Source organism: Myxocyprinus asiaticus, chromosome 14 (assembly GCF_019703515.2).
Source record: "Myxocyprinus asiaticus isolate MX2 ecotype Aquarium Trade chromosome 14, UBuf_Myxa_2, whole genome shotgun sequence".
NCBI lineage: Eukaryota > Metazoa > Chordata > Actinopteri > Cypriniformes > Catostomidae > Myxocyprinus > Myxocyprinus asiaticus.
Genome location: NC_059357.1, coordinates 8,427,769 through 8,439,881, shown reverse-complemented (window position 1 = coordinate 8,439,881; position 12,113 = coordinate 8,427,769). Strand labels below are relative to the sequence as shown.

Genomic DNA, 12,113 nt, shown 5'->3' with positions numbered 1-12,113 from the left:
TTTATTATAATTATGTATTTTCTCTGAATTGGCTTAAAAGTCATTTGTAATGTTTTCTAAAAGCGATGCGCTCTTTAGGAAATGCAGTGGTCAAATAAAAGGTGCTTTAACATTATCATGATATTCATAATATTGCTTAATTTTATATTGTCAGCAAAATCGTCGCAATCATATTGTGAATATTCTACACATCACCCAGCCCTTGCTGTATCAATATTTTTATTGATTTATTTGTATATTTATATTATGTGCAACATTCCAATAATAAAGAAGCAGGTCATCTAAATAAGCACAAACTCTAAGATCAGTGTTTTTCTGTGCGTTCAGAACCACTTCTATGAGGTGCAGAATGAAACTGAATTTGCATGTTTAACTCTTCTCTCGCAGATGTGCAGGGTCTCTCTTATGAGTCTGGCACAGATTCAATCGTGATATAACCATGATGTTGTGATGATTAGCGGTACATTGAATTGTGACATATCGTGATACGTATCGTGAGGTGGTTGCCGATACCCAGCCCTAATTTAAAAGAAAACCGATTTCTTATTAAAATCCAATGACACTTCGAACGCGATTCATCCAATCCAATTTTCAGAAATGGAAGTATCCATTTTCTTAAATCCATTTAAACATGCATTTTGTAACACACAACTCACCTTTCTTCCACAACAATACCCCAGTTGCTGCATAACAGGGTCGATTTCCTGTTCAAACACCTCTGCCAGTTTGGAGCAGTATTTATACACCCGCGACGTCTTTCTGTTGTACAGCCAGGCATTATTGAACATCAGCCACACATCGTCCACGTACTGCCAGGGCTCCTGGTACTGACCCGTGTCCAGCTTACGCTTGATAGTGGACAAGTCCATTGGGTTCTTCACTATGTCAAAATAGTCCTGGAGGATTGCAGGAGGAAGATCATCCATGTTGTCATCAACATCATCATGGTCGAGAAGGTGGCAAATTTAAGAATGAAGATCATGATCATTAGGTCAAAGGAAGAAGTTCAAGTTGGATGTAGTGATGGATGTTGTGGAGGAGGGACCGCCCAGTGCGTTGAGAATCAGGGGGAGAGAAGAGGGTGCGGGGGGACAATGTTGAGCACTGTAGAAAAGGTTCACATGCACAGAGAAAACCGTAACAGACTCCCACTGCCTCACTCAAATCTGTACCCCATTTTTCTCTTATTCTTCCATACACACACAAAAACAAACAAATAACTCTCTGGGCCAGGAGCAATGATGGCGGACCGAGGGACAGGGGTGATATCTGGACACAGTACAGTCAGATAGTAGGGTGAATCTCAAGGAAAGTTCAGAAATGCCTGAGAAATTATATTTTGCATTAAAATGAAGCCAATTTTTAAGACCATAAAGACGATTTGCATTGGGACATTATTTATATGATAACAAAGTACATTTAAACCTTCAACTATAGCATAAACAGAATCAGATTATTTAAATTTTTTGAGTACAATTTGAAGTATCATGACATAATTGCAATATTTGTTGCACTAAAAGTAGTTCACCCAAAGTTGAAAATTCTCTCATCATTTACTCACCCTCATGCCATCCAAGATGTGTATGACTTTTTTTTCTGCTGAACACAAATTACAATTTTTAGAAGAATATCTCACCTCTGCAAGTCCATACAATGCAAGTGAATGGTGACCAGAACTTTAAAGGTCCAAAAGGCACAAAGGCAGCATAAAAGTAATCCATTAGACTCCAGTGGTTTAATCCATGGCTTCTGAAGCAATGCAATCACTTTGGGTGATAAATAGATCAATATTAAAATCCTTTACTATAAATCTCCACTTTCACTATGTGTAAGTGAAGACTTATAATTTTTTAAAAGAGGACTTAAATATTGATCAGTTTCTCACCCACACTTGTCATTTCACTTCTTAAAACATGGAATAAACCATGGAGTTTTATGGTTTACTTTTATGCTGCCTTTACGTGCCTTTTGGACCTTTAAAGTTCTGGTCACCATTCACTTGCATTGTATGGACCTACAGACGTGAGATATTCTTCTAAAAGTCTTTCTGTTCTGCAGAAGAAAGAACACATCTGGGATGGCACGAGGGTGAGTAAATAATAAATTTCATTTTTGGGTGAACTATCCCTTTAATTTATGCTGATTTTAACACAAATTTCAAACGCTGTCATTACTGCATTATTTTGCATTACAGTAAATATACTTTAGAGAAATGTGCGAAATGTCCTGAAAATAGTGTCACAACACATAAGTGTCTTTTAAAAGGGTTCATTTTCTTTATGCAAAAATTAATTTGTGTTTTATGACCCCAGACATTTCTTCACCCTGTAATCATTAGGATTGTCATTCATTGCCAAGTCATCATTTATGATGTAATTTGGGAGCAGAAAAAGAATATCCCAGGTCTGGTGGATAAGTTTCACATCTGGAAGGTGACCTGGATGCAGAATTAATTTATTTGGCCAACTAAAATTAATTTGCTTTTAAAATTGCAGTCTACTAGAGTGAGGATAGCAGGGTAAGGGTTTAGGATACAGTAAGCTGAGGTGAGTGCAAGCTGGGTGATATCATCACAGAGATGTTAAATACATAAGCATAGCTATGAACATTTACTCCACAATTTACAGCTGGACTCAGTACTCTGAGAGTGCATGTCCAATGGCACAAGTCAACAAAACAGTATAAATACAGCCCTGAATTCAGGCGTTGACCCCACAGTATTCAGATTGTGAGAAGCATAGAGAGTCATTTAAAAGGCATTCATTTAATCATTATAAAAAGGTGTTTATATTAACAAAAATTTATTTTCAACTCATCCCTCCTTTTCTTCTAAAAAAAAAAGCAAAAATCACTGTTACAATGAGTCACTTACAATGGAAGTGAATGGGGCCAATTTTTGGAGTGTTTAAAGGCAGAAATTTGAAGCTTATAATTTTATAAAAGCACTTACATTAATTCTTCTGTTAAAACTCATGTATTATTTGAGCTGTAAAGTAATTAAAAAATTATTTTTTACAGTCATATTAGGGTTTTAGGGCTTATGGCATTACGTCGTAAAAATAAGTTGTAAAACTGGCTATAACTTTACACAGAAAATGTTAGCAAGTGATTTTATCACACAAATCATGTTAACGTGCAAATTGTTTAAGTCTTGTGGTTATACTTTTGAAACAATGAGTATTTTAACGTTTACAGATTGGCCCCATTCACTTCTATTGTAAGTGCCTCACTAGAACCCAGATTTTTGCTTCTTTTTTTTTTTTAAAGAAAAGGAGGGACAAGGGGACAAATTTAATGTTTGTGGTAGTCAACATTATGCCACAAATGCTGTCGATTGAGCATAACTTCAATTGAACCTGGAATATTCCTATAAATCTCATTAACAAACATCCTCGGAGTTGGTTTATTTGATGCAAAATCAGTTCTGCAAATCACTTCTCATGAACTGCTTGTTTCAGTGAACCAGTTCAAAGCACTGATTCAATTATTCATTAGACAGAAGTCCTGGTGAGATATTTTACATGCCCTTAAAAAATAAAAAAGATTAAATATTTTGTTCATTTAGTGAACACAATGTGTAAAACATGCCTTGATCATTTTAAACTAGATTTTTACTGTATTTTACTGCATCTATACTGTCTGATTCTACTTGGCAACAATGGCTGTTGTCAAAATAATTAATTCATATTAAAATGAATAATGCTTTTAAGAAAATTCAGAATAAATAGATAAGAAATAGAGATAAAAATGCTAAAATAAATAAAAATAAGTAATTTTTTAGCTCAGAGCTACTTGTGATATCATATTTTGAGAAAAGTAGTTTGAGGTTTTAAAGAAGAGTTTGGGTCATCTTAATATGGGTTTAGATTTTGAGACATGTCAATCAGAAAAACAGATCTGGACTGCAGGCATCTTATAACCACCACCTTCATCTGTCAGTGCTACAAAACCATCTATCAAACTGGTCTATTAAATTTACAAGGCTTTTACAAAGATGGTGACTTCATCTATGTTCACACAACCATATTATACAAATCCTACGATGGGGAATACGCCAATGCCAGGACAGACTGAGGTGTTTCAAACAAACATTGATCTGGGATCAGTGAGGAATTATGAAATATAATAGGAAGTGACTGAATCAATGATCAGACTGAACGAGCCACTAAATATGATAAAAATTCTATAGCTAGGACCAAAGAGTTATTCTATATCTTGGCATTAGTCACCTGAAATTCAATGTGTGACCCAAACGGATTTGAATCTCTCTGACCCGTTCTGTTCATTTGATTTTATCATCAAACAAATCTTTTTGTCTGTAATGTTTGCTTGTCCCACCTCAAATGCATCCAGAGCCTCATTCAACCAAACTGGTTTAAAGCAGCAAAATAACACGAACAGCAGGAAAGTCATTTTCATTTCTTGCACTTTTTGGAAACAGAAGTAGCCAATTGATCCAATCATGCAACACTTAGTGCTGATTAGCAGCTATTTACTAAATACTGAATGAAATTCAATTGTACTTCATACAAATGTAATACATAGATCAATAAGTAAATTATAATCTGCTATGCTGGTTATATAAAATTTGGTTGGCTGTGACTCTGGGTTTGAAATAACTGGTGACAACAGATGGGCTTAGGAAGAGGCTTTTATGAGACACATTAAAATATATTTTAAATTGTTCAAAACTACAATGGCTAAGAGTTCATGGCTAATGAATTGCAGTCACAGTCCTGAGATCAGGCAGATGAAAACAAGTGAAAGAAAGGTGATGTAAAAATAAAAAAAAGGAGAAAATAAGGCAGTCGGCTATGAAACTGTTGAGAAGTTTTATTTTATTGAGTGTTTCACTGACCAGAAATCTTGATGCCAAACAACCACAACCATTTAATATTTGTTGCCAATTGATTTGCAGTTTCATACCTTCAAACCACATTCAGTTCAGGTAAATTCCTTACATAAACAAGTTTAAGCTAATATCTTGTGGAGTCATGGTAATAGTAATTAAATGACTAGTTAAAGCAAGTCTTATGCTTTGGATTATAATTGTCCTTCTATTTGGCAGGAATTGACTGCAAGAAAAGATGTTCATTGACAGCACTGCCTTCTTTTCGAACTCGGTTGACAGAAATGCTACAGAAGCAAGCTGGCAACATCTCTCTCATATCAACACACAAACACAGACAAACCACAGCAGACAGAAGAGGGAGGGAGAGAGAGAGAGAGAGAGAGAGAGAGAGAGAGAGAGAAAGGAATAAAGGTAAAGAGTAATGAGACTAGAACTAAAAAGCGCTAGGTTGTTGTAGCATAATGCGTGTCAGCGCAGGCCCTTACCAGGTTAGTTTTGTTACTAGTTCGAATACGTACGGGTATTCCCAGTAACTGGGGGTCCACCGGCTGCCGGAAGGGCAGCGACTCAGGATCCTGTCTATACAGAGCTTCCAAAGTTGGCATTAATGCCTGGCGGAGCTCATCGGGCTTAAAGACTGATGTAGTGGAAGGAAAAAGAGGAATCAGCAGATTAGCAGACATTCACGTGTATTTACATAAAAAATAAAAAAAAAGCCTATGAATAGAACTATGGTTGTCACTAAAATTCGCAGGTTTTGAATGAATGTTTGAATAAAAGGCATGCGCTTGTTTCAACTCTACCTTTCTTCTTGCTTTGTGTGCTTGAGGGGGTGCTGTTCGGTCCCCCTGTCACCTCTTCCTCTTTGGGCTCGGTTTTCACCTCCGGCTTCTTATCTTCTGCTGTCGACCCGTCTGATGTTTCCATTGGCTCAGTCTTACATTCATCACCTGCAGACTCCTCCTCCTTTATGTATCAGACCAATTAAAATGAAGTTAGTGATGGAATCAAGCAACTCATTCCTAATGTTGGTATCTCTCAGAATGCTATGCAGAGATGCACTTTTTTCACAACCAGGAACACATCATCATCTGAGGACCTTACTCACCATCTTAATCTTTTCATTGGTTAAAAGCAAACTACTGTAACAATAGTACCACTTTCAGAGTTGGAGTGCCTCAGGTGCTCTCTCTACCAGTTTACCACGACAATTACGCATGTTGTGTAGGCGGGGAAATTAAAATGAATACCCCATTCCTACTTCACTACAGGGCCGATTTGAAAACTAGTAGTGTTTGCAGTTAAAACAATAAATGCCCTTTTCAGAGTGGATATCTTGACTTTTGAGTTCTGAAACTTACAGTATGTTTTTATAGTACAATGACCTCTTGAATATCAAAATATCAAGGAAAATTTGATTCCTCATGATATGACCCCTTTACTTTTATTGCAAAAATATATATTTATGTTTGTCTGAGGCTGTCAGTCTTTTTTTGTAAATTTGAGTTTTCCAACTCACCTCTGATTTCTCCTCTTTCTTAATCTCACTCTGCATGGCGGCCATTTTCCCTGAGGATTTTTCTTCGGTCTCATTTTCATCCTCTTCTTCCTTAGCTTCAGTTTTGAGGTCAAGTTGAGCAGTGGGTTCAGATGATGTCAGCTGCGAGCTAGGGTCAGCACTGCTGACTGAGGCAGGGGTCGATGCCTGACCATCTGCAGTCAGTGCTGATTTCTGAGACAGCTAATGTGTGGGACAGAACAGCAGAGTAAGTGAGAACAGCCAATGAGAAACAAGAGTCAGAAAGAACAGCCAATAAATTGCAGTGTAAGAGAAAATCACTAACATGAAACAGAGTCAGAAGGAACAGACAATGAACAGAAAAGAAAGGACTGCCTATGGAAAACAACATCAAAAGGAACAGCCAATAATAAACAAAGAGAGAGAACAGCCAAATAAGAAGTAATAAGAAACAGTCAAAAACAGAACAGCAGAACATGGGAGAACAGCCAAATAAGAAACAGCTCAGAAGGAACAGCAAAGAAGTAACTGCAAAAAAAGAACAGCCAAATAAGAAACAAGAGTCCGAAAGAACAGCTAATAAAGAGCAGGTTAATGGTCTGTAAGAAAGGACTGCTTATGGCAAACAAACATTAACAGGAACAGCCATAAATAAACAGCAGAGAGAGTGAACAGCCAAATAAAGGGTAAAAAAAGAATAGCCAATAAAATGCAGAGTAAGAGAAAACAGCCAATGAGAAACAAAGAGTCAGAAGGAACCGTAACGGCAAACAACCAAAAGGCAAACAAAAGTCAAAAGGAACATCCAATAATGAAGAGCAGAGCAAGAGGGAACAGCCAAATAAGAAATAAGACTCTTCCAGTACTCAAGGGGCAATGACATGTACATAACTGTATTTATATAATATATCTGACAAACATCTTTGGCTGCTGCATTGCGTCTTGTTCTTCCAGTGTATCATCTATTCATTATTATAGGCTGTTATAAAATAATCTGTTACAAAATGTACAAAAGATTGCATAATCAAAATATAATGCATCATATTTTGTCACTGTGAAGATTCGCTGCCCAACTCAGTGAAAGAATGTGCACAACACGTGTCTGTCTATCTTAGTAAGCGTGCACCAGTTTTTTTTTGTGACTGTCTGAACCGTCTATTTTCAAATCGCGGTAACCATAACAGGAGACGCCATAATCATCACTATTTTTTTATGGTCTTTTGGCTTTTTACTGGGATAGGGAAAGTAGAGAGGTGATAGGAAATGAGAGGGAGAAGAGTGGGAATAGGATTAGGAAAGGACCTCACGAGCCGGGACTCGAACTAGGGTCACCCGCAATGCATCAGCACCACGTCACGAGCGCAGCTCGCTCTGACAACCATCGCATTTTTAATATGCGTGTTAAGTTGAAGTGTTCGCTCCTGTTAGGAAAGCTGCGATGCTCCATGTTGTTTCTGTGATGATTCATGAAGCGTTCCATTCAACTAGGAGAGTTGGAATTTCCACCTTTCAACTGGGGAAAGTGCAACAGAATGACACTTTATGTCGGACTTCTAACTTGGAAAACTCGTGCAGAAATCTTCAACTCCCATTTTGTCGAGATGCAGGTGTGCGTGTTCCGTCATGCAAACATTTCGACACCCAGGGCCGGGAGGGTTACAGTCAGTGACAAACATTCACTTTTATTAAATAATATCCATTAACGAGTCAAAGATCTTACATTACACAGTCAATTACACTCTCTTTTGATGGTAATGATAGCATTTCAGCATCGTATATCAGTTTGGTTGCTATGAGACATCTGACAATCAATGTACCCCTCAAAATCACAACGTAATCAATCTCAAAATTAAAAATAAGCTCCCTCTTTGACACATTTGTGTTTAGTTGTCACGTAATGGTCACTGAATTTCAAATTAAGTGAAGTCACATCATGAATGATCACCATCGATAATCGTTTTCACGATTGATCATTGCTGCCACGTCCGAGTTCCCGAGTACTCGTGCCCATCCCTAGTACACGGTGCGATTTTCGTCTGTCGTGCGAGCTCCCGACCAATTTTTTCCAGTCGGGAGAGCTCACGTGGAAATCGTTGGTGCTCGTGTGGTTACGGCTCACATCGTGTGAGAGGAATTACGAGCAGAGCCGAGCGGCTTACGAGCAGCTCACGACCTCCCGATAATTTTTAAAACTGTCTAAAAAATTTGGCCGCTGTCAGCTTGAATTCGTGAGGGGTGTGCGGTTGAACGAGCCAATTTGGCAAACCACCTTAAATTGACCAATCAGTAGAAAGTGTTACAACTCACAAGATCAATGAAAAATGAGAGTTCATGAAGCTTTTACACATTGAGAAAATGGTCATGTTAAATCTGTGGTTTTCCCATATTAGTCATGACCATATCACTGGGAAAGATTCTACAGAAATGCCATGCTGTTCTCTGCTCTTCAAACAAATAATTTGCCATACGGGTTGCACTAGAAAACAATCATTGTCAATCTGATGAAAAAACTTGTAAAATGTCCGTCATGGTCCATTTTTATTCGTCATACTTGCATTCGTTTCGGTTCTAGGGCGAAATTTAGTGGGGTATAGCATCTGTTATAACTGTATATAAATGATAGTGGATATGTGAGAGAGATTTTTCAACTACCCAAGCGCGAGTCTGGTGAAACAAAGAACTTCTAGGTTGAAAGTTCTACCCGTCAATCAACAGCAGCGCTAAAACAAGATTTTTAAACTTTGCTACGTGCGGCTTTAAAGCGCATTTACATGGACAAGACTACTTCAGCATGTCTGCTATCAACATGCAAGCAGTGACAGTGTGACACAGATGAGAAGGACGTAGCCTACATCTAAAGCTGAATAATACAGGTAGCCTACTCCACTAAAATAACTCAGAATTCTACACTAAACATCATGTTTGTGCTTAGATTAAATCAAAGTATAACCATCAGAAACGGTGCACAAATTTTGTGCACTTTATTATCATGCAGTACTGGCAGCAACACACTGTCGTTAAGATTGATGTACGCAGTCATGAAATCACACAGGCTCCCTTTGAAATCTGAATCTGTCAAATGTCGGACAGCATTTGTAATAATATATATATATATATATATATATATATATATATATATATATATATATATATATATATATATATATATATATATAAAAATGTTTTTTTTTGTTTTTTTTTTTAAATCTGCAGATGGGTTTTCAGCTAATGCAGCCCCTGGCCATGCCAGCTACAAGGAATGTAAGCAATGTCCTCCTCTAGCTTTATGTCTTATAAGGATAAATAGCACAAACATTTGTGCGACTGCTTCGGAATCCGCCAGGTCATTAAGTTGTGTCGTTTACCACTGACTGTACGATTATCAGATAAACTGACTCGTAACATGTGCAAGGGGTTTAAGATACTTACTGTGCTTATTTTGGGTCATCTCTTGAAAAAGAAGATGACCCAAAATAAGATTTAACATTTACTTTACTAATCTGTGACAGTATCGACTACGGCAAAGTAGAAAATCTTGAGAAATTACGGTTACAATGTCAGAGTGAAGTAGCGCACATATTGACACACAGAACGGTGTAAATTAGGTAGCTGCGATGAGTATCGTGTAATAAATAAACATACACACCTCTACACTGCGCATGTGCACAAGGAATTTTTGTATTCAATTGAAAAGTAGTTGGATTCAAAGGTTTACATGGCTGTTATTCTTCTATTTAACATATTTAAGATCTACACCACCCCTTTCAATCGGATATAAATTTTATTCGGATAGAGCTCAATCAGATAATTTTTTCCCAACTGAGGAGTTTACATGAAGTCTTTTCATTACGATTGAACTATCAGTCAGATTATTTATTTGCTTGTAAACAGCCAATGAGAAACAGTTTGAAAGAACACCCAATAAAGAACAGCAAAGCAAGAACAGCCAAATAAGAAACAAAGCGTCAGAAAGAACAGCTAATAAAGAACAGCAAAACAGAAAAGTTTGAGGAACAACAGAGGGAAGCAGTCACCAAAAAAAGAACAATTTTACAGCAGATCCAAACAAAAACAGTAAATGAAAGATGAATGAAGATAGTGTAGACTTCAGAACAGCCACAAGCTGCGTCAATCTCAGTATTATGAAAAAGTAATGAGTGTGTACAACAAGCGCAAAAGCCTAAACAAACACATGCTTGATTGCAGAATACTCACAGGAGTGTGTGGGTGTGCACAAAGCCCGTGGCCATTCTGGGAAGGCACAGACGACGCTAGTCCTGTATGAGGGCCTCCAGGGGCTCCGCCCCCGTGCGGTGACTGCTGTAGCTGATTGGCTTTTTCTGAGCCCACCCCCTGTGCCACGGAGGGCAGCTGTGTAGCAGGTGGGGCCATAGTGGTCGAAGAAGTGGGGGTGTGGGGCTGGGGGGTCTGGTTACCCGGCAACTGCGGGGGCGTTTGGTGCGGGGCAGGGGTAGGGGTGCGGCTGCATGCTGGAGAAGGGGAGTTTTGACGTAAAGGAGGACAGTGTGAGTGCAAGCCTGGCTGTTGAACAGGTGGAGGGTGGTTGGAAGGAGGCCCTTGAGGGCCAACAGCAGCTCCAGGGCCCGAGACGACTGACTGGGACTGAGCTATGGGACTACTCACTCCCAGCGATGGCGGAGTGGACATCTGATTCTGAGGCAGAAAAAGAAACAAAGAAATACTTAACTGGGTAGTAATACTTTAAGGCTGGGTAATACATTGAATATTTATGTTTTTGCAATGATTTTGTTGGCAAAATAATGGTCATGAATACCATGGTGATCTTAAGGTACTTATTTGGCCAGTTAAGTTCATGACTTGCAAGCATGACAGCGTTATGACAAAATTATTTTAGTAGGGTCTATGGATTAAACCTCATTAGCAAAACAGTTAACAGGTACATGGGAATTTGGGAAGTCTGAATCATATCCTCAAATCAGTTATTTTGAATTGTCCTTTTCAATGTTTCAAACACAGATTCAGCAATTCATTTGAGTCATCACATACAGTGTTAACGGACGTCCTCATATGGCATTTTATGTTTTTAGAATGTTGTTATAATGTTTTAGAATATATGTACTTAAATATTCCCTTTTGTACATATTGGCACAAAAAAAGTCGGTGGAAAACCATGCGTTTATTATAACTATATTTCTACTGTATTTTAGTTCTTGCATTAAAAAATGTTTATTTACTAGACAATGACGGTTTGCTTCCAATGATGGTTCCCCTGATTAAAAACAACAACAACATTTCAGCCATTTATCACCCAGACCTATTTACATCCTAACTGAACATTACGTTTTATGAATGTTTACGAGAATACTCAGAAGTAACACAAAGCACAAATGAAACATAATTCTTCTTAAAACTTTGCTTTTCTTTTTTTGACATTTTTATTGTCTTTCAACAGAAAGATCAGGGATGCACCGATTTATCGGCTGCCGAGATTTATCGGACAATTATTGACCAAATGAAAACCATTGGCATATAGGTTATAAGCATGAAAACGCTGGTATGGAAATGTTTCTAATTAATTAGTAACACACTTTGTAAAAACTCTGTGAAAAAGCACAATCCAGAAATATTAATAGCCACAGTATGTAGAAGAGTTGGCACTCCTAAGAACTATTTATTTTTTATTCTCTCTCATTCTCACATCAATTGGACCTGACAGTTATGAAAGCGGTATTTACCTATAGGCTACATGAGCGAAACCAT

The 12,113-nt window shown here is 37.8% G+C and overlaps 1 protein-coding gene across 9 annotated transcripts in view; it reads right to left on the bottom strand.

Moving 5' to 3' along the window:
- LOC127451390 (histone acetyltransferase p300-like) overlaps positions 1 to 12,113 on the bottom strand; it is a 51,973-nt gene that overhangs the window by 17,785 nt on the left and 22,075 nt on the right. For 5 of the 9 annotated variants that reach the window (XM_051716064.1, XM_051716069.1, XM_051716067.1 and 2 more), the window contains exons 14-18: positions 10,587 to 11,045; positions 6,372 to 6,593; positions 5,656 to 5,818; positions 5,338 to 5,489; positions 657 to 896 (exon numbers count right to left, since the gene is read on the bottom strand). In XM_051716064.1, coding sequence (XP_051572024.1) covers positions 657 to 896; positions 5,338 to 5,489; positions 5,656 to 5,818; positions 6,372 to 6,593; positions 10,587 to 11,045 — 1,236 coding nt within the window. The remainder of the gene's footprint in view (positions 1 to 656; positions 897 to 5,337; positions 5,490 to 5,655; positions 5,819 to 6,371; positions 6,594 to 10,586; positions 11,046 to 12,113) is intronic. The other 4 variants (XM_051716068.1, XM_051716070.1, XM_051716073.1 and 1 more) reach the window with 1 other exon arrangement.